The 23,247-nt window shown below is 35.5% G+C and overlaps 1 protein-coding gene across 2 annotated transcripts in view; it reads left to right on the forward strand.

Annotated features, from left to right (window-relative positions):
• Positions 1-23,247, forward strand: part of LRRC28 (leucine rich repeat containing 28) — a 194,817-nt gene that overhangs the window by 165,481 nt on the left and 6,089 nt on the right. For both annotated transcript variants that reach the window (XM_027852018.1, XM_027852019.1), the window contains 2 exons: positions 11,784-11,959; positions 13,558-13,717. In XM_027852018.1, the coding sequence (XP_027707819.1) occupies positions 11,784-11,959; positions 13,558-13,717 (336 nt within the window). The remainder of the gene's footprint in view (positions 1-11,783; positions 11,960-13,557; positions 13,718-23,247) is intronic.

A 23,247-nucleotide genomic window follows, 5' to 3' on the forward strand; every position in this document is an offset into this window, starting at 1 on the left:
ATAGCCATTGGGTCTAGGGTGAACTATTCCATGAAAGTGACCATACTGGAGGAATGAAAGTATAAAGTACTTGCCCCAGCCCTGGACTCCTTCCTTTCATAATTTAAAATTGGAGAAGAAGATTATAGGAGGCTGAGATATCAACAGCCTTGCCTGATGATGACAGAGAAGTAACAAGAAGTCACATAAGAGCAAAGAGAAAACTAGAAAGAGAAGACCTGGTTTCTTATGGAGGAATTAAGTTTAATCTAAGAGAGTTATGAATATTCTGCTGCTCCTCAAACTCAATGTCAGTAACAACTGAACTTAGTAACAGCTCAGTAACAAACAGAACCCATCATCTTCTCTGCAATATGCCCCCTTCCTTCTGAGTTCTTAATTTCCATTGATGGCATCATCGTTCCTAGTCCACCAGACTTGAAACCTTGGTGTCATCAGTGACTTCCTTTTCTTTCACATCTACTATCTAATCAGTTGCCAAGTACTGTGGATTCTACTTCCAAAATATCTCTGGCATCTGGTCTCTCTCCTTTACATTTCTATCCTTATTCATTCTTTAATATGCCTTTTGCCAGAACCATTATAATAATCATATATCTGGTACCCATGCTCCCAGCCTCTATCCTTTTCAAACTATCCTTCACAATGCTACCAAAAGAATCTTCCTAATGCACAAGTATGAACAAATCACTCCCATACTTAAAAACTTTTGATGACTCATGAATTCGTATGGAATAAAATATAAATTCGTGAGCCTTTCACTCAAGGCCATCTACTATCTGGCTCTAATTTACCTTATTTTATGGTGCTCTGCTTTGTGCATTCTCTTTTATAGCTGAACTGGACTGCTCATTATTCCTTCATCTTGTCCTGTTCCCTCCAGTTGCTCATCCTTTTTGAATGTTGTCCCCATGTATGAAGAAAAGACTTCTCTTTCTTTTCCTCTATCTGTGACTTTATGGGTATCATGAGGTTAATGTTTAAAAAGCTCTTCAAGCGAAAAAGGAAAATGGCAATCCTGGTACTTCAGTATGCTGTTGGTAGAGCTATGAACTGGTCCAACCATTCTGTAAAGCAATTTGGAACTCTGTCCAAAAAGGTACTAAATCGTGCCCCAGCAATATTCCTACTATGTCTATACCCCAGGGATCAAAGAACGTGGAAAAGAACCCATATGTACAAAAAGATTTATAGCAGGTCTTTTTGTGGTAGCAAAGAATTGGAAAGTAAGAGGATGTCTATCAATTGAGGAATAGCTGAATAAGTTATAGTATATGTATCCAATGGAACACTATTGTGCTGTAAGAAATGAAGTGGATGATTTCAGAAAAATCTGAGAAAATGTATATGAAGTGATATAAAGTGAAGTGAGCAGAGCCAGGAGAACAATTTATACAATAACAAATATCATAAAGATATGAAAGTCTGAAAGTTTGAAAGACTTAGTAACACTGAGTGACCAACCATATTTACAGATTACTCATGATATAACTTGCTTTCCCTCCCAGATAGAGAAGTGATGGATTTAAGAATACAGATTGGAGGGGCAGCTTGGTGGTGCAGTGGATAGAGCATTGGCCCTGAAGTCAGGAGGACCTGAGTTCAAATCCTGCCTAAGATAGAACACTTGACACTTACTAGCTGTGTGACCCTGGTCAAGTCACTTAACCCCAATTGCCTAAAAAAAAAGAATACAAATTGGAGCATCTTTTCTTTCCTTTTTTTATATTTTATTTTCTTCCTGGACATGGTTAATGTGGGAATTTGCTTTGCATGACTATACATATTTGCAATGGACTTTGTTGTTGTTGTTTTTTGGTTTTTTGTTTGTTTGGGTTTTGGTTGTTTGTTTTGTTTTTGCCTTCTCTGGCAGGGGATGGGGAGGAGAGAATTTGGAACTGAAAATAAGATAAAATTGAGTTTAAGAAAAGAAAGTCCTTCAAGTGCTATGTTTTACTAACAGTTCTTAGCTTTTTTTCTGGAGAACTAAGAGATGATGAGAACAATATATGATAGAGAAATTCTGAGGAATAAAGCAACTGATACTGATTGTTATTGTATACTACAATTATACTATGTATAAAACACATATACATTTGTAATATAACACATATAAATTACATCTAATATACACATATTATATATTTGGAAATAAGGCAAGAGGAAGAAGTATAGCATAGTAGAGAGAAAACCAGTCTCCTCATCTAGTCCCACCTCTGACACCTTATTGGCTTTATGATTCTGGGTAGGTTCCTTAAACTGTCAGGGCCCCAGGCAGCTCTCCAAGACAGTAAGTTACAGAGAAGGATTGGTGGGAGCTTCCTACACAGATGAAATGAATGCTTAAAAACAAAAACAACACTAAGAAAATTTTACATATAATTAATTATATTTATGCGTTTTCAAAGCAGATTAACTATAATTACAGAAAGAAATTCTAGAAACTGCTTAAAGGATTAGAGTTTTTTTTTATTATTTTTATTTAATAAATTTTCTCTACTTATCACTTAAGATCAGTTTTTGGCCACACTACAGAAGTCACTAAATTAGAGTAAGAATTAAATTTACATTTTATTTTCGTTTATTGATTTAATAATTGCAACAATGATATCTGTCTTCAGAAAGTATCTGGATAAATTACTTACAGCAAAGAGTTAGCCTCTAGTAGTTAAAATTTTAAGGAAAAGAAGAAAAGAGAACTGCATTCATATGATCTTATGTATTCCAATGCACTATATTTCAATGCATTGATAAGTTACTCTCATATAAAAAAGAGACATGATAAACTGCTAAGAAAATGGTGTCCAAAATATCCCTGGGAATTTAAACAAGCTTAGGCACATTAAGTTAGAAAAAGCTTCACAAAATACTAAAACTTTTAGAGTAGCAAAGAAGTAACTTGTAGGTTGTGTCTTAAGAGGGTAAAGAAAAGGTAAAGTAAAAAATACAACATTCAAAAAAGGGTCAATCTATAAGCTGTTAAATCTAGTGTATCTCTAGTACAATAAAGCATTTATAAAAAACTTAATAACAAATCTATCAAACAGAGGGAAAAAAATTTTAGGAATTTAACCCAGGACAATCAAGGTACCTATCAATTTACCAAAGTCTTATTCTGACAAGTTAGGACAACCAGTATTTATCTATGCTGAGTATATTGTACCTCTAAGCTATGTTTATTTCCATAAAGATACTGTTGTCAGGGAAGACCAAAGAAATGTATCTAACTAAATAACTTGGATTAATGTAAAAATGTATCAACTATCAGTCCTGCTTTTGGTCTATGATTATATTGAAGTATAGGAGAGAGGGGGAAAAAAAATCCAACCCACAGTATTTTAACATTTGCGGCCTCTAAGAATGATGTAACTAAGTTTCCGTAACTGCATTAACACAAAGTACCAGGGGAAAATTACTTCAGCACCTAGTTATCAAGAATAAGTAGTTGCAATAATTACCAAGTGGCTAATTTGGGGAGAGGGGAGCAGCCTGGCCTCACTGAATCCAGGAGTCTTACCTCACAGGAATCTCTGTTTCACTCTATGACACTGTAATACCCCCCCTTACCAGGTTGCCCTCTGTGTTGCTCTGTACTATGCCCTAGGTATGTTTTACCTCAAGGTACAAAAATTCCTAGTTATGTCTTTGAATATTCCACTCTCAATACCCATCAAACTCCTTCAAGATTTATCCCAAGTCCCACCTTTTCTATAGACTTTTGTGGCTACTTTAGATTTCTCAAATTCCCTACACCATTATAATTTTTGCTAGACAGTTTGGTCTTGTATTGTTTACTCATTTCATGTGTTTTAGTTGGGTTTCCAAGCTAGATATTAAGTTCCTTCTGGGCAAGCATCATATTATATATTTAGGTTGAGTACACAGTAGATGCTCAATAAATTTTTGATTGAGAACATATAAGTTGTTGGGGCAGTATATAAATATAGGTCAGTTTTTAGCCTAGTAGATCCCCTTACATGACCAAGGGGAAAATGAAGTGGTAAAATACTGGGGTACCAGCAAAAATGACTATGTTGCAGCTCAGTCAAGTAGGCCTAAGATCTATACGGACCATAAAGTGAACTAAATATTTGAGAGCTACAAGTGCCTTATTGTTGTTTTAATGACAATGGTCCTTTAGGGGGAAAAAAAGGTTTGTCAGAAAGGAACAGATGCCTTCAAGTTTTCTTAGGTCAACAGAGTTTTGAAAAAAAAAAATGTGGATTGTATTATATGCATCTTAAGCTTCTCCTAATATATGATAGGGGCCATTTAAAAAAGGAAAACAAAAGTAGGAAACACTGGCTCACAAAGGCATGTATTATGGCTAACATAGGCACCATTTTGATTTAAAACATTAGAGTTTTAGGAATAAAAGATTATTAAACAGGCATATGATAAAAGAAAACAATCAAAAGGCAAGGAGGCAGCTCTAATGTAGATCCAAAAACAGAAAAGAGTATGTGGAGCAGATGTGTTTCATGTCCAAAATTCTGCAGTCCTACTGGTAGCAATAAACATATCTGTTTTTGACTAAGGCCAGAATCATTGCTGTTAGCCATTAAATAATGGCTAAATAATGGCTAAATAAATCTGAACAGCACTGTACTCGTGTTTCCTTGAATTTTTCTAATGAACTTGATTCAGTTTTTGTAATTTATTTTACATTTGGATTTTATGAGAACAGGAAAACATATTTACATAAAGTACAATAATGCCTCATATATCTGAAGGTCAGATTTCCAGCAACTTCAAAAATCCAGAAAAGCAAGAAGCTTAAAAAAAAAAAAAGAAAAAATCAAGTATCTCACAAAGTAAGGAAGCATCTCCAAAGCAGTGAACAGAAACCATTGAGAAGCACCAGAGGCCTTAAGAGTACGTGTTGGCTTAACTATGAGAAAGAAAAAAGTACCAATGAGAACAGACTCACAGGGGAACTAATGCATAAGATTCACCTATTTCCTTCTCTAAATTCATGAGGAGGGGTGGAGGAGCACTTTGTATTCATTTTATATATATATATTTATGTATGTACATGTTATCTCCTCCATTAGCATGTAAACTCTTTAAGGATACTTTTTCACTTTTAACATTTTATCTCTAACACTTAGCACAGCGCCTTGTATATAGTAAGCTCTTAATAAATGCTTATTAGTTGATTGATTAGCAGAATCTTATTGCGGTACCATAAACTAGAATGTTTGGGCAATTTGTCAATAAAGGTAGGAACACACCAGACATTCTCAAGGAGAACACGTGATACATGCCTCTCTGTGTTGGCTTTTAAAAAAAATAACTACTGGCAGCTTTTATTTTTACATTGTCTAAATTTCCCCATGTTTGCTCGTTCTTCAGTCCTTACATAGAGGAATCCCTTGTTTGTTCTTTTTTAAAAAGAGAGAAGGAGGAAGAAAAAAATCAACAAAATAAATCGACACTGAAAAAACACTGACCACATATGCAGTGTCCCACACTTTTGCAAACAAGCAAGAAGCATTTATTAAGCACCCTACTATATGCTAAGTTCTGTGATAAGTGCTGGGGGAAAAAAAGAGAAAAAGGAGAAAAAAAGAAGTCCTGCTCTCATGGAGCTCATAGTCTGATCAGGGAGACAGAGTGCAATTGCTATGTACAAACAGGATATAAATGGGTTAAATTGCAAGTATTCACACAGGGAAAGCATTAAGATTAAGGAGAACTAGGACACGTTTCTTACAAAGGTAAGACTTTAGCTAAGACTTAAAGGAAGCTAGGGAAACAAGAAGAGAGAAATGAGGAAGGAGACAGTTCCAGGCAATAAGAATACACAGAATAGGGTGATGATAGTGCGGTGAAGAATGGCAAGGAGGTCAGTATCACTAAATTATGTAATGTAAGGTGTAAGAAGATTGGAAAGATGGGAAGGAGCTTGGTTATAAAGGGCTTTAAAAGCCAAACAAAGAATTTCATATTTGATTATGAAGCTAAGAGAGAACCACAGGAGTTTGTTGAATGGGAGGGAGAGAAAAGGAAGGAAGATAGTCAGATTTGCATTTTAGGAGGTCAGTTTGACAACTGAGTGGAAATGAACTGAGGAAAGAATTGTGGCAAGGAGACCAACCAGTAGTCCAGGCATGAGGTGATGAAGCCCTGCACCAGGGTGGGGGCAGTGTCAGATCAGAGATGGCGGCTTATATGAGAGATGTTATGTTAGGTAGGAACCACAAGGCTTGGCAACTTATGGGATGTGGGAGTTGAGAGAGAGGGAGGAGTTGAGGATGCCCCCTTAGGTGGTGAGCCTAGGTGAGTGGGAAGAGGCCAGTATCCTCATTGGGTATTAGGGGAGTTTGAAAGTGGGAAGGGTTTGGAAGGAAAGATAATAACTTCAGTTTGGGACATGAGTTTGAGATGTTGAATGCAGGCAATTGGATATACAAGCCTGGAGGTTAGGGCTGAACAAACAGATCTGAGAATCATCTGCAAAGAGGTGATAATTGAGTACATGGGAGCTGATGAGATCAGCAAGTAAAATAGTAAAGGGGGAGAAGAGGGCTCAGAACAGACCCTGGGGGCCACCCAGAGTTTTTGGGCATGACTTGAATAAAGATCCAGCAAAGATCTTAGGAGTCAGACAAGTAGGAAGAGAAGTCCCAAAACCAGACAGAAGTAGAGTATTAAGGAGAAGAGGGTGATTGATAGTGTCAGAGGCTGCAGAGAGGTTAAAAAGGATGGGAACTGAGAAAAGGCCATTAAATTTCACAGGTAAGAGCTCACTGGTAACTTTGGAGAGAGCAGTTTCAGTTGAATGGTGGGGTCAGAAGTCAGACTGCAGAGAGTTAAGAGAGTGAGAAGGAAGGAAGTGAAAACACTTATTGCAGATGGGCCTTCTTGAAGAGTTTAGTCAAGAAAAGGGGGAGAAGACATATAGGATGATAATTATTGGGGATGAATGAATCAAATGAGGGGTTTTTTGAGGATGGGAGAGACACAGGCATGTTTGTAGGAAGTAGTGAAGCAAATAGTAGATTGGGAGACTAGTGAGAAAGTGGATATTAGAGGAGGCAGTCTACTGGGGAAGACTAGAAGGAATGGGATCACTTAAGCATGTGGAGGGGTTTGCCAACTCCCCTACCACAACCAGTGAATTGAGGGTTATGATTGAAAGTACAATCAGTGCTGAGAAGAATGGCCAGGGAAGTTGTGTCATTAGGAGAGAGCCAGGTTTCAGAAAGTGCAAGAAGATGGAAGAAGTGAGAAAGGAAAAGCCTTAAGATGGAAAAAGCATTCTTAACTGTGGCACAGACATTCCTGAGAGCATAGTGGAAGGGATGGGCAGATTGGAGTAGGAGGTGAGGGTGTCGGGTGGGGCTGGTTTGAGGAGAATGAGAATAAGGGAGCAGGGAGTGGGAGTTAGAAAACAGGGTTTATATACAATGATAGCTATAGGATAATAATCACTATTGGGGAGAATATGATGGAGTTGGGGGTGGGGAGTATTGATCATTGAGAAATTATCTTTGATTGATTATCATCCTCCCTGGGGGGACTAGATATGGAGATGAGGCAGGTTGCTAGTGATTCTGGACCTTTTCCCTATGTAGAAACTTGACCTCAAGGTGGAGTTTTCCCAGGGCATTAATTGGGAAGGGGGAGAGACATACCACCTGGGGGCAAGGCAACTAGTATGGAATTTTGGGAGGCCTAAGAGGCTGAGGTACCACAATGGAATGAATGGCCCTAGCAGGAACCTTCCAGCGGTCTAGGCAAGGATTATGAAGGGTTTAGAAACAATTGAGAGGAGAGAGAAACTGGAAACCTATAATGTAAATAGTAAGGAGTTTAGCTAAGAAGGGGAAGAGCGGATTAAATAAGGTTGTTTTTTTTTCAAGGATTGAGAAGATATGAGCATGTTGGTAGACAGCAAAGAAGGAGTCAGAAGATAGGGAGAGATTGAAGATTAGAGAGAGATTAGGGATAATAGCAAGGATAACCTAATGGAGAAGATGGGAAGAAATGGGATCATTGTGAATGTAGAATGGTTTGCCTTGACCAAAAAAAAGTGCATTTTTTTTTATGTAAGACAGGGGTAAAACATATTAGTGATGTGAGATGAGAAGGAAGGGAAAAGAGGGAGGTCTCAGTGGATAGCCTCAATGAAATAAGGATTTCTCAATGAAATATGAGGCAAAGTCCTTAGCTGAAAGTTTGGAGGTGTGGTGGGGGAGAGGGAGCATGGGAGGATTTGGGGAAAGTATGAGAAGTTTGGAAAATTATGAGGTGAGGTCCTCAACTGAGGGGATAGGTCTAATCACATAGCTACAACACTAGTTCAGGAAGCTCATCACTTCTCACCTGGACTATTAAAATACATTTCTAATTGGTCTCCTTGCCTGAAGTTTTTCCCCACTCCAATTTAGCCTCCACTCAGCTGCCAAACTAATTTTTATAAAGCACAAATCTTCCCCCTCTCCCCCACTCAGCAAACTCCAGTGGTTTCCTAATTATCTCCAGGATCAAATATAAAATCCTCTATTGCTAATTTAAAGCTCTTCGTAACCGACCTCTTCCCTCCTACCTTTTCAGGCTTCTTATGCTTTATTTTTACATAACAGTGATGTAGGTACACTAGCTTACTTGCTTTTCCTAGCACATGGCACTCCATCTCCCTTTTCCATGCCTCTGTCCTAGCTGTCCCACATTCCTGGGATGCTCTTCTTCCTCATTTCTGCCACCTTGTTTCCATGGTTTTCTTCAAGGCTTAGCTCAAAGCTCACCTGCTGCAGGAAGCCCTTCCCAGGGCCCCAGTTGCAAAATATTTCTCCTTTCATGTTACCTTGGGTCTACTCTCTCTATATGTCTTATATTGCTTTTGATTTCCATGTTGTCTCCTCTATTAGAATAGAAGCTTGATACCAGAGACTGTTTTTGTCTCTCCAGCTATTAACACGCTGCTGCCTGGCATGTAGTAAGTGTTTAATAGATGCTTGCTACCCAACTGATTAACTAACAGGAGAGTGGGCTGACTGGACTACTTTCACAAAATTGTAGGCTTCTTTACTGATCCCAAGCTTCCCATGAAATACTAAGTCTGTCTTTTCAATATCAACATTCTACAGTATTACATCTAGCAGTGAGATTTGGAATACAGCTCCCTGCAAAGAAATTATGTAGGCTTTAAAATATGAACAACAAGGAACACTAAGGAACAGGAGGAAAAGGTGTTATCGAGGAGATGTTTGCTTGGAAGAGAGGATGGGTTGTTCAGATGGAGAGAACAAGAGATGATGGGTGAACAGATAATATACCGCTAGTGCCCTTGTTACATTAGGAGAAAATAAGGATGACCTCCATTGTGTTCTTGGATGGACTCCTGTGGCAAGCTTTTGATAGACTATGAAAGAGCCCATCAGATGGGCAGAGGTGAATAGGTCACATTCTGCATCATTAGAAAATCAGTGGGATCATGTACCTCCTTACACTGTGAGGATTAAATGAGAGAATATATGTAAGGTGTTGTGTAACCCTTAAAGGAGTATATAAATGTTAGCTATTATTCAAAGTATACAGATACCAGGTTAGGTTTGTATTCAGTTATAAATATGCTCTTCTTTTGAAATAGTGATTAGCATAAGCAATATTTCAAGACATCGTCAACATCTGTAATGTGATACAAAAGTATTTGCCATTTCTGTTGGTTGTCACCAGTACAGGTACTGCTAATACTACTATAGTTTGTTTCCTGTACTCATTATTGAAGAAAATGCTAAATTTTTGTTAGAAGGTAGTGAAAATGAAGATTTTTTTTCATCTAAATTCACAGACCCCCTGAAATCTATCCATACCCACCTTGGGGATCCATGGAACTCAAGTTAAGAGTTCTTGGACTGTTTAGAAAACTCTAAAGATTCAACTAAAAATTTATCGAAATAATAGTTTCAACCAAGTTGCAGAATAACAAAACATAAATTGTCAGTATTTATATATATATATATCTATATATACATATATAGATATATATATATATATAACCAACTGTATTTATCAACAAAATCCAGCAGTAATAGAGAAATCAAAATAACAGTAGAATGTATAAAATATTTGAGCATCTACCAAGACACATAGGCATACAATATGAATATTACTACAAAAAACTCTTAACAAAAATAATGGTAGACCTGAAGAATTGACTGAATATTGATTGCTCATGTTAGATCATACCAATATACTTCTTCCCTATGTGAATTGCTCTCCAGCCCAATTGGTCTTCTTAATGCCTGGCACATAATAGGTACTTAATAATGCTTGTTGATAATTTGATTGATTGCTTCCAATAGGTATTGCCTTATCTATTCTACTAGATTGTAAACTTGAATCCAGGGACCATATGTTATACATTTTTGTATACCCCAAAAGATTTATTAGCATAGTATCTTTCACATAGTAGGTACTCAAACACTTATCAAATGAAATGAGTGACAAAAGGAAACACTATTTAATAGTGAGGATGACTCCTCTAGTATGTCAAATTTTCCCTGTGGAAAATACTTAAAATAATAGAATTTTAGAGCTGCATGTACTTTATAAATCCTCTGATCCAGCTTCCTCATGAAGAACTGAAATCCAGAATCTTTAGACAAGTTGTCTAAGGATGCACTCTAGTAGGTTCAGAACTGGGCCTGGGACCGAAGTCTTCTGATTAACAATCCAATATGTTCTTTCTTACATTGTCTACTTTTTACTAAGGGAAATTTTTATCTAATTTTGTGTTCTGGAGAGCCAAGATATCATTAGCACATAATATTTGTCTAAAGAAAAAGAATATGAAAATGTAAATGAAAACAACACTAAAAGACATCTGAATTCAGATTGCATGCAATGACCAATCTTGGTCCTGGAGAAGAAATGATGAAACCCTTCCCAGCTCTCAATGTGAGGGTAAAGGATTGCAGGTATATAATCATGCATATGTTGTCAGACTTAGCCACTGTGTCATTCACTATTTTTTTTGTTGTTACATGAGAATGTTCTGGAAGACCTAGGGCATATCAGTAAAAATCTTGTAATAAACAAAAGACATCAACAGAATTTTTAAAAATGAAAAAATATGTGATGCTTTGTCCACTCTGATAATCCTAGACAAATGGCAACAATAATAAAATTGGGTACTAACTTTCCAATTAAAGAACACTAACCCATTGCTCCCCTTCACTAAATTAGGGGCAACATGTAAGGGATAGAAATTGTTTTGTATTTATTTGTGCCAGTAATTATTTTTTAGAAGGATTTACAGAAAGCCAGTGGAGATATCCAGTGCTATTAAAACTCAGTTTTCTTTGTAAATCCAGTTTTTCCTGAGGTGATTGATTCATAGTAAGCCAAGATACTGAAGCCATGATTTTACTCATTATTACCCCTCCCTTTTTTCTTTTTCATCAAAAGGGAGTAACTGTTTTATTTGGGGAGCAGTGTACTAAAAAGAAGAAAATTGAATGAATAAAACAAAATGTCTAGATCCTCTTAAACTTAATTGTCCGAAACAGAATCTAATATTTGCACAACTTTTGTTGCAAGTGTCCAGATATCTTATGGAATTGGTGTTTATTTAGTCAAGCATTACCTGATGAATTTATATTTTTATTTTCAGGTTTTTTTATTAAGAAAATCAGGTTAGCATCTGTTTCTTTTGAAAAATTATCCACTCAAAGGAAAGCTAATTAATTTTAAATATATTTTTGTTTATTGCATTTTTATTGACATTTAAAAATTAATGGTAACAACTTTGTGAATGTCTTGTTTCTCTACAGCTGTGGCTCTCCCATTCAAGTTTCAGAGGTGAAGCTGCTTTCATTCTCATCAGGGCAATTAACTGTTTTCCTCCCAGCGGAAGTTAAATCTATAGGGACAGAAACAGATCATGTCCTGCCTCTACAAGAATTAGCCATGAGAAGTCTGTATAACACCTATTACAAGTTAATAAAAGGTATATTGAATTGTTTTTAAATTTTCTTACATTAAAGGGAAAAAGGTTTTGTTTCAATTTCTGTTTTAATGCATAATGTGGAAAAGACTGTTAAGTCTTCTGATGATCCTTTCATCCCTAATTGCAGACACAGATAGCAATCCTATAAATGTTGTCTTCATTTACAGAAGACAATAATAAGAAGTAAAAATTTGACTGGTTTAAATGCAAAAGAAATTGGAAACGTTTTAGTCCATGTGAAAAGACTTCTCCACTGACTTAAGTGGAGAAAGAACAATTTTCAGTTGGAAAGTAATTGAAAAGAGCGTATCCTTAAGGCAAAATGGAATGCTTCTCACAACAGTGCTTACTTACCCCTAGCTTTACAGCCTTCTCATAAGTGGCAATCTTGATATTCATAAGGAAAAAGAAATATTAAGAGCCGTTGGCTGTTTCAGAACAGCATGACAACTGAGATGTTTTAGTTCTGCCCAAATTGAAAATCGTTGTTGAAAACTGGCCCATGACTTTTCTAGTTCTAAAGCATGCACATGAGATACTTGTGTTCAAGTTCAACTGAAGGAATTCATGCTTTGGAAAATATTTGGTGTGTGTGGATTTTACAGTATTTGTGGGAATGATAGTTGGGGTTGTTTCAGAAAACAGTAGGTAACATTAAAGGGGAAAAGTAGTTCAAAAGCCGTGTCTTTTAAAACCACTGACTTTTGCTTTTGTTATATAAAAAAGGGCCAGGCACACGTATTCATATTTCATAGAACAATACAATATAGATCAAAATTATTTTTAAAACCTAAACAGATTGAACTGTGATGAAATTATAGTTTGCTAAAGAATTCTTGTTGAATCTTTATCCGTAGAGAAAATATAAAGAAAATATCTAGGTAATTAGTGTTTGTTTTAAAGACAAATTCAAATATATTGTAGGTTGTGTTTGATAATAGCGATCCATTAAAAATTTCATTTTTGTAAAAATTGATCAAGCTTAAGCTGCATCTTTAAAAATCTATTTCATAAAACTCAAATCAATATTACAAGTACCATCTTTAATTAGTGACAACTTCTGGGAGAATTTGAGGACAGGCTAATTAACTAAAGATTTTTTTTTCTTTAAAATATTCCGACCTTTCCTTGTAAAAATAAATATAATACAGTTTTATTTTTTAAACTAATATTAGACATAAAGTAGCTTTAGTGAACTTGATAAATCATTGTTCAATACCAGTAATTTTTTCTGACTCTTAGAAATCTTTAATACCTTCTCCTGGTGAATTCATATCTAGAAATCCTTCTATTTATTTTTATAAATTTTTATGTTTATTTTTCTTTCTTCTTATGTTCATAGGCATTGTTTCTGGTTATTCTTAAAATATGGTGTCTTAATCTTTCTGTTAAAAATAGAGAAATTACTTTCACTTCCAAATAATGTCCATTTTTTTACTTAAGACAAAAACATCGTAGCAAACAACAAAAAGAATAAACATGGTACTGTTAATGAAATTGAACATATTTGGTAATTAAGAAAAGTATCATTTTAAAAAAGTGATTTTGATTAAAATTGTTCTTTTATTTTATTTATATGGTTTTCTCTTATCTTCCAGATTTGAACTTCCTGTCTCCAATCTCATTACCCAGAAGTCTCCTGGAGCTGCTGCACTGCCCTCTGGGACATTGTCACCGTTGTAGTGAGCCAATGTTTACTATTGTCTACCCAAAGCTCTTTCCCCTGAGAGAGACACCAATGGCGGGGCTGCACCAGGGGTAATTACACTAAAATGTACACTGAGATTTCAGTGTTACACAGGGGTCAAATACAAGGAAAAACTTAGATAGAATAAAAGAATGTTATTTAACTTATCATCCTTAAAAGTCCACAATATGTTTTCTGAGATGCATCTTAAGTGAAATAAGGACATTGTTAATATTAGCAAGACTAGTGCTATTTATCAGCTCATTTTTCTGTAATATACTGAATTTTTTTCAGCATGTTGATATTTAAACTAGATTATTCTTTATGTTTTTTCTTACTCATCTTTCATGTTCATAATAGCCTCTAGGCAGTAAGGGATGCCAAGAAAGAAAAAATAAGTTATATAAGATAGCTAACCCAGCCCTTTGGGATAGTAGATATTACTAACCAATGAACATATGGCTCATCAGATAATCCACACCCTGGAATTTTCAGAGAGGAGGGGTGTTGGGTTTTTGTTTTCTATTTTACCTCTTCAACCCTTCCTTAAGTGCCTTGAAATTTGATGTGTATTCACTAAAGAAAAGCATAGAGATTTTAAAAAATAAAATGCTTTATTAAAAATAGCATGATACTTTTTAATATGAAAATGTTTATATTTTTTTCAAATTATGTGTAAAAATGTTTAACTTTCATTTTTTTAAAATTTTGAGTTCCAAATTCTCTCCCTCTCTACCTTCCATCCCCGCTCTCTGAGATGGCAAGCAGTTAGATATAGATTATACATATGTAGTCATGACATGACAATTTTTTAAACATTCATTAATATACCGTTAGCTTATGTATTTTATAGATTTGGGGAGCTGCCTTTCAAATGTTTAATTAATTAACTACTTCTATATTTCTAGACAAATTGAGTTTACTTTGTCTCATTTCAAAACTTTTTATAATCATTTTAATGCAATTCAGACATTCATAAGAATCTTTGCTGTCATTGCTGTGGATACTCATTCCATATATACATGTTGCCACACATCCATATATTTCTTGATTGTTCCTGCAGTTAGCCTAGGCTTGTTTTTACGTACAACATATAAATGTAATTGAAAATTGCCTTATTAAGGAAGACTTATGTTACTATCTACAGATATCACCATGTAAGATTTTTTTGGTGATGTTTAATTAGCTTAAAATGCATATACATTTATACCTTTGTTGTCTCTAATGCAAATATTTGTCAAATGTATACATTCTAAAAAGGAATGTAATGGGAATCACATCAAACGCACAATTAATTTACATAACTATATGTACATGGAAAAAAGAGATAAATAATATGGGCAATTCAATCCATAAATCAGCGAACATTTGTTAAGCATATGCTGTATGTTAGGCACTGTGCTGAGCACTGAGGATGTGCAGATATAAGTAAAACAGGCTTTGTCCCAGTTGGAGAGACCACAGCTACATAAATATGAATATTTAGACAAAATATATAAAAGATCATTTGAGGGCAGTCACTAGCATCTGGGAAGATCAGGTTAAGGACTCATGTGGTACTTGAGCTAAGATGAGGAGAGCCTGCATTCCAGACATGGGATGGAGGGAGAGGTACAGCTTGTGTAAAGGCACAAAGACAAGAGAATGTTGTGTATTTGGAACAGAAAGGTCAGTTTGCCTAGACCGTAGAGTGAAGGAGGAGGAGTGATTTGTAATCAGGTTGGAGCCAGCTTATGAAGGGCTTTAATGCCAAAAAAAGAGGAGTTTGTGTTTGATCTTAGAGGAAATTGGGAGCTATTGGAGTGTTTTGAGCAGAGAATTTTTGTTTTAGAACTAACACCCTGGCAGTGGTACACTAGATGGATGGGAAAGGGCAGAGACTTGAGACAGGAGGACCAGTGAGGAATCTGGGTGGCGAGAAATGACAAGGTCCTGAACTAGGCTGGTGGCCATGTTGGGGAGACAAGGAGTTGGACATGAGTTGCTCTGGAGGTAGAATGACAAAACTTGGCAACTAATTGAATATGTAAGAGGAGGGAGAACTAGGAGTTAAAGATGATTTCAAGGTTGAGTGTCTGAGTGACTGGAAAGCTGATCGTGCCCTGAACAAAAATAGAGAGGTTTGGAAGAGGGAAGCTATGGGGAGCAGGGGGCTGGGCAGGTATAATGAGTTCTTTTGTGGACATGTGGAGTTTGAGATGCTTATCAAATATCTAGTTCAAAATGTTCAATTGGGAAGAAGGAAACAAGCATTTATTAAGTACCTACTATGTGCCAGGCACAGTGCTAAGTATTTTACAGATACTTCATTTGATTCTCACAATAGCCCTGGGAGGTAAGTACTATTATTATACCCATTTTACAGTTTAGGAAACTGAGGCAGATAGAGGTTATGTGACTTGCCCAGTGTCACACAGCTAGGTGTGTTTTTGAAGCTGGTGAGGATATTTGGAATAAAAGAGGAGAGAATGGTAGATGATTTTGTGGAAGGGAAGTTATGAAGGGGGCTATTTCACAAGTAGCTTATATATTCTCAGTAAAGCATGAGGTGAATGCCTTTGGTGAAGGAGTGGCAACAGAGTTTGAGAAGCCATTGGATATATTTGTGTCTCAGAATGAGTTTGATTTTAGAAACATCATTTTGCCTTCTTGCTCTCCTAGCAGTCATCCCCTTCCCCCACCGATTGATTTTGTTATTCTCATCCTCCACCTCCCCTAAACACTTCTTTGCATCAGGCAGAGGGAGGGGAGAGAAAGGGGATAAGTATTAGAGAAGAAGGGAAATAGCAGAGTGCTTAGCAGGTGAGTACTGGCACCTCATCCACTCAATTTTCAGACCAATTCTTATCCCAATGTAACATGCTTCTAATATCCTAGAGAATGTTGGAGACCTGCTATGGGGAATAGGTAATTTAACTATACAGGATTTTCACCTCTCATTGTGACTTTAGTGCCCACCCACAATGTAAGATAAAATTTCAATATGTATACCATGCATAATTTGACCTTTTCATAGTAACTGTCATAAATTTTATATTGATTATCATGCAATATTATGATGATATCTTTATCTGGGACTGTATGGTGTCCAAGGTCTTTTCTCCGATTAAAAATTCTGTGAACTACAGGGGCATTCTAAAGTTGTTTTTCTCAACCAAAGCTTAGTCACAGTGTATTATGTTTTTGAATTTTTAGGACTAATCATCCTGAATCTGCCCAGGTATCTCTTGTCATTTTTACCTGGTGTCAGTATACTTCTTTATAGGAGTTCTTCCCTGTTCCTTTCTAATTTGTGACTTAATCTGCTGTGACCTGGAAAGCCACATGACCAAGTTTGATAGAACTGTGTGATTAGCTCCTGGTGAGGGCTGGAAGTGGTCTACTATAAACAAAATGTATGAATTATATAACATCTATCCCTCCAACTCAGAGTCCTTATTTAATGTCTTTCAAGTTTGGGGCCATATTTGTGATTGGTAAGATTTCTGGATAATGAACTTCCAGATAAGAAAGATGTTAATGTATAAGCAGTTTTAATTAAGCATTAATCAAAAAATATTGTGTAATATTTTCCATAGACACTAACAAGATGCCTCTTTTTAAAATTTGTATATTATAGCATATTTTGTTATTAGAAAGATACAACCCAGGTTGATGAGATGAGCAATTAGGAAAAAATGTGAATGGTGTTTATTATCTTCCTACTTTCAAGATTATCTTTTTAGAGTCTTGCCTTTATCAGAGGTGTTAGTCCTTTAGAACTATGGTGATCCTTGCTTACTAATGTGAAATAGAAATTATGAAATTCAAACTCATTCATATAAATATAATCAAGGTGGCTCCCAAGAAGCTAAACAGAAAAAAATTTTAAAAATAGATTTTCCCAAGTACTTTTCCCAGAGTAATCATTTTTTTTAAGCTAGAGAGACTTCCAGTATGAAATCACATTTGTGTTCCCTATGATGGGAGAATTGAGGAAAAACTCAATATTCTTTTATTCTACAGCAGCCAAGCACATTTACATTTACATTTACATCTGTCTGCTAAGGTGAAAAATACATTCTCCGAAAAGTTGTAAGCAATTGGATCCTGGAAGGTCAGGTGTAGTCTTTTGTAATCTAAGAATATAAATTTAATAGTAGTAATCCAGCAAAAATTAACATTTGCAACATAGCACTTAAAACGGTGTGACATTTCAGTGAATTCGACCAGCGTTGCCCATTTTGCAGCAGAGAAGCTATAGATGCCAAGGTGCAAAGTAACTTGCCTAAGGCCACATGATGAGTTAATGGCTAGGACAGGGTTTAAAATTGAGAGTTTGTGACTTCCATCTCAGTCCAGTAGGCCATGTTTCTTCCCATGTTGCCATGGAGATTGTAATAAAAAAATTCACTACAGTTTCTATCATAGTCATTTAGAGTACTTTCTTTTGTAATTAAAAACTAAATGCTTGTCTTTAAATCTCTGATGTCTTACTACTGAAAATAAATTCAATTGTGTTCTTATGTCATGTGCTATGAAAGATTCTGGTAAGTTTCATTTTTAAAATCACTAACATTTTTGTTGCTTGTCATAGAATAATATATTGGATCACCTAATATCTAAATAAATGTACAAAGCTGGCATTTAAGACTCTCCCTCCAAAAAAAAACCAAAAGTTATTCCAAAATACCAAATTCTAGAAAATTGTTGACTCCAAACTAAATTTAACACAAAGAGCTATGAAGCAAAATGAAGTACCAGTAGGTACATAAATACTTATCACTATCTTAGCCGACCAAACATCAGTTAGTGTCCACAGCAGAGAATAACAATTAGCTAATTAATGCATTAAACTATTTTAGACTGCATTCTCAAAACCAGTGTTAATTTGTTTCTAAGTAAAGAATTTCTATTTTGATGCTACCCAATGAAAATATATTTGGCATTTTATGTGTTTTAATTGTACAAGTCACATTTCACAATAGGAACCTAGTTAAGCAATTCCTTCTGTATGCTAGCACGTCTGATTGAGGTAAATGGCTTTAAATAGGCAACCTTAAGACTAGGTGTATAACCGGCCCTAATTTTGTACATTTATCTGATTTTGAATTTAGCCATACTGTATATTTCCATGTATCTACAGATATAAATATAGTATCACTTAAATAACCAAAATGATAGTGAAATGGGCTGATTTGTTTAATTGAAGTTTGTGTGCAGTGAACCACTCCAGTATAGTGTGGTTCTTGTATAATTCATAAAGACTTATCACTAGAACTTTGTTGTCATGTGTACACAATTGTACTGCTTACTTATTTTTAGGGACAAAAAATAATTGTAGAAGCAGAGGATTTTATAAAGCATACCTCTTCAGATGAATCAATTATGATGTCAAAAAGTGAGAGAATTCATTAAAAATACAAATAAAAATAACTAATAATTTTATCTAAATAGTATAAACATAGAAAGACAAAATATTTTCCCTAGACCAAAGGCAGGTGGAGGGATACACAAGTGTTTTTAAACAGTACACTTTATGTTTTATTTTACCTGTACTTATTTTCCCAAATATGTTACTCTTCATGTCTAGTGAGGGAACTTAACCATCAATATGTACTTGAGAAACATGTATATATCACTTGTGAGTATGTCTCAGATTCTCTTGTCATTTATATCATTTTGTCTGTAATATAAACTTGACCTTTCAAGAGATTGTTGCTTTTAAAAAAGGAAATTATTACCTGAGTTTGGCGTATTACACACATACTGGTTTGCAGCTAATTCAACCAAATTAAATCATATAAATGCTTATTTGAATATATATGTATTATATATGTACATGAATCAGGAATAATGCCTTTCTTGTTTTTAATTACTCAGTGAGTTTACAAGTATCCACATTTCTTATTTTCATGAAATCTAGTCTATACCAATCACATTCAGTCAGTAATAGCTCTAAAAATGTTGTTCTCATCTTTTTAATGGAATTTAAATGCTTTCCTCTCCCCTGCCCTACCGCTGTTAGGATAGTCACTTTGTCTAATCCAACAAAATTTGTCAGATATTCTTCATACTATTTTTGCTACCCTGTATTCTTTACTACAGGACTTATTTTTTAACATAAAATGGCTTCTGTCATGCATCACACAGCCAGGTGCCATAATTCTTATGGAATCATCTAAGGCTTTACCATCAAAACTATTCTTTTCAGCAGCTGAACATTTGGTGCCCTTGTAGCAATATGTATTGTTATAAGATCAAGAGTAGCAAAATAATCTGAAGATCCTACTTGAAAGAAAATCTATAAGGTTTGGGGGCTTATTAGTACAAAAATGGAACCATAACAACAGTTATCTGAAAGGGATGATTATCCTATGAACACTGGGCTTTTAGTGAGTGAAAATCCTAACTCTTTATAGATTTGGATTCTTTTACTTAAAGACTCTCTTTTTAAAAAAAATCAAGGGTAGAGGTGTGAAATGTATCCCTTCTGTGAAATGATTTACAATTTGCATAATTATCTTAGAAGAAAGAAAAGGAGGTTTAGCCAGCTGACTCCCAAAAATGTAGTTGGCATTTCAAACCAATTTGTTTGAGACTTATTTCACTCACATATGATTTCATATAAACTTATAAATTAATCCTAGAACAGCAAATATGGGGGCTCTGTTACTCATAATTAATGACTTAATGTAGAATCATTCTGAAGTAGTGATGGCTTATACAAAATAGTAGGAAACAAGTTAAAGTAAAAATACCAAAAGTTTGTTTAATTTATTACTGGTTTAAAACATTTCAAACAGCAGTGTTGGAAGAAGAAAAATAGAATTCATTCCATTTGTTTCACTCAAGCAGATGTATAATCTTTCCAAAGATATGTTGCTGAATCTCTTGCTGAGTCTCTGCAGTAGATACTTTTCTGATCATAAGCAATGTGAGTTTATGAAATAAAAACAAGTTCTAAAGTCTAAATTTGGTCAGAAGCCAAAAAATCTACATAAATGTTATTTTAGAAATGCTTTCTTAGGAAAGCTGTGTGACTTGTAAAGAAAGCAATGTTCAACTTGTTCTTCATTAGAGATTCTGATTATCAGATTTTCAGCTTAAGCAGATTGTATATAGCTTGTAGATCCTTTTTCAAATTGGTCATATTGTTGAAATTTAAAATGTCATAAATGTTTAATATTTCCTACACAAATTGTGAGGCTACTTCTATCATAAATTGTCTTTTTTCTTATAAAGTTTAGCTAAAGTATTATCTAAGTCTGAAATTTTAGTTGAATTTTATTGTGAGAATAGCTTGCTTGTGTTTATTCATTATAATGACATTTTTGAAGTGTGCAGTAAAACTCAGAACCCTCAATTAATTTAAATTTTTCTACTCTAAAGTTAAAAAAAAAAAGATGAGAAATCAAGCTATTACCAGGAATTTATTCAAAAAGAAAATTCCCAAATACTTTCTGTATTTCTTAGGGTCTGTTCATATTAATCCCAATTTCTAATATCTAAATTACTGTACAATAGTCAGTGTTAGTTCACTTTTCTACCCTAGAAAGTAAGCCACAATGACCATAATTTAATCTTTATTAGTTGAGGATCCAAGTTTTCATTGATGATTTAAAGTCATGGGAGTAAGTTAGATTACTAGGTGAGAGACTATAGAGAGAAAAGAAAAGAGGGCCAAAGATGAAGTCTTGGAGATAAGAGGATGGGGAACCATTAATCAGGACAGAAAAGGAGAACCATGAGAATAAATGGTCAACAAGACCAAGGCAAGAAAAAATATTAATTGAGAGGAAATAGTCAACCATGTTGAATGCTCTTGATAAGTCAAAGATGAGGAGAACTTTTAAAAGGCCATTTTATTTGGGAAGGGAAGAAGGTAATAACATTTATTAAGCCCCTACTATGTTCCAGGCACTGTGCTAAATGCTTTACAAATATTATCTAATTTGATCCTCACGAAAATACTGTGAGTAGGTGCTGCTGTGATCCTCATTTTATGGTGGAGGACACTGAGGCAGACAAGTTAGGTGACTTGCCCAGGGTCACATAGCTAGTACGTGTCTGAGACAAGATTTGAACTCCAGTTTTCCTAACTCCAGGCCCAGCGCTCTATTCACTGCTCTACCATTTGGTGATAAACATGTTACTGTTGACCTCAGAGGCAGAAGTTTCAATAGAATGATAGGGACAGAAGACAGATTACAAAAGATTAAGGAGTAAGTAGATGAAAAGGAAGTAGGGCATAGAATATTTCTAACAACAGTTTGTTAGTGGAGAGATAGCAGCTTAAGGAGGGTAACGGTGTCAAGTGAAGAGTTTTGGGGGTTTGGTTTGGTTTTTTTTTAAGGATAGAACATAACTTTGATAACTAACAACAGGACGATCCCTCAGGCCCCTTCGAGAGCTCATTCTTATTTTAAACATGGGTCTAATAAGCATAATTATTTTATTTTCCAGCCAACAGCAGATTAGAAGCAGCATGCCAGAGAATAGTAGGTTTTAGCAGTGGAAGGCCTCTAGTCCATTGGTCAGCAAATTGTGGCCTGTGGGCCAAATCTAGGCCACCACCTGTCTTTATATGACTGGCAGGCCAAGAAGGGTTATTTAGCTCTCGGGTTATATAAAGACAGGCAGTGGACCAGAGTTGGCCTGTGGCCTATAGTTTGCCTGCCTCTGCTCTAGTCTATGAAATCATTGTACAAAAACTGAAGCCTAAAATTTACGATTATTATGAGGTACCTACTAGATTCAAGGCACAGTGTAAGGTGCTCAGTAGGCAAAAACAAAATATTAAACTGCCTCTGCCCTCAAGAAACTTGCATTCTGCGGCCGAGGTACACGATTTTTAAAAAATAAATATATTAATGAGATAATGAGCCAAGAGAGCAGTCCAGATAAAGGGTGGATGGAATGTGTGAAGCAGTAAAGGATACTTTTAGTTCAGAGAGTCAGGTAAAGCTGCACAAAGCGTAGAGCTCCTTCATTCAGATTTTAAAATGTGCCCTTATAATCTTAGGCTGCATTAATAGAAGTGAAGTATCCAGTTCAAGCAAGGTAATAGATTCAACTGTTCTCTACACTAGTTAGACCCTACTAGAAGTGTTTTCAGTTAGTCAACAAGCATTTATTAAGCACTTACTGTGGAGTCAAGTACTATGCTAAGCATTGTGGATACAGAGAAAGGCAAAAACAAATCCCCTGACTTCAAGGAATTCACATTCTAATGGAGGAGACAACATGCAAACAACTCTATATGTACAAGATATGGATAGTGAAAATGAAAAGTAATCTCAGAGGGAAGGAAAGGGGAATGTGAAAAGTTTCTTGTAGAAGGTTGGATGTGAGCTGTGTTAAATTAAGCCAGAGTGAAGTGGTGAGGAGGGAAGGCATCAGGCTTGGGGGACAGCCAATCAAAAGGCATGGAATTAGGAGATGGAGTGCCCTGTGAGAAGAATGGAGTACATGGAGGAGAGTAAAGGGTAAGAAGATTGAAAAGGAAGAAAGGGGCCAGTTTGAGAAGGGCTTTAAAAGTCAAACAGAGAATTTTATGTTTAATCTTGGAGGTCATGGGGAGCCACTGGAGTGTTTTAAGTAGGTAGTGACCTGGTCAGAC

This window comes from Vombatus ursinus, unplaced genomic scaffold, assembly GCF_900497805.2.
Source record: "Vombatus ursinus unplaced genomic scaffold, bare-nosed wombat genome assembly UNPS02009205.1, whole genome shotgun sequence".
In the NCBI taxonomy this organism is placed as follows: domain Eukaryota; kingdom Metazoa; phylum Chordata; class Mammalia; order Diprotodontia; family Vombatidae; genus Vombatus; species Vombatus ursinus.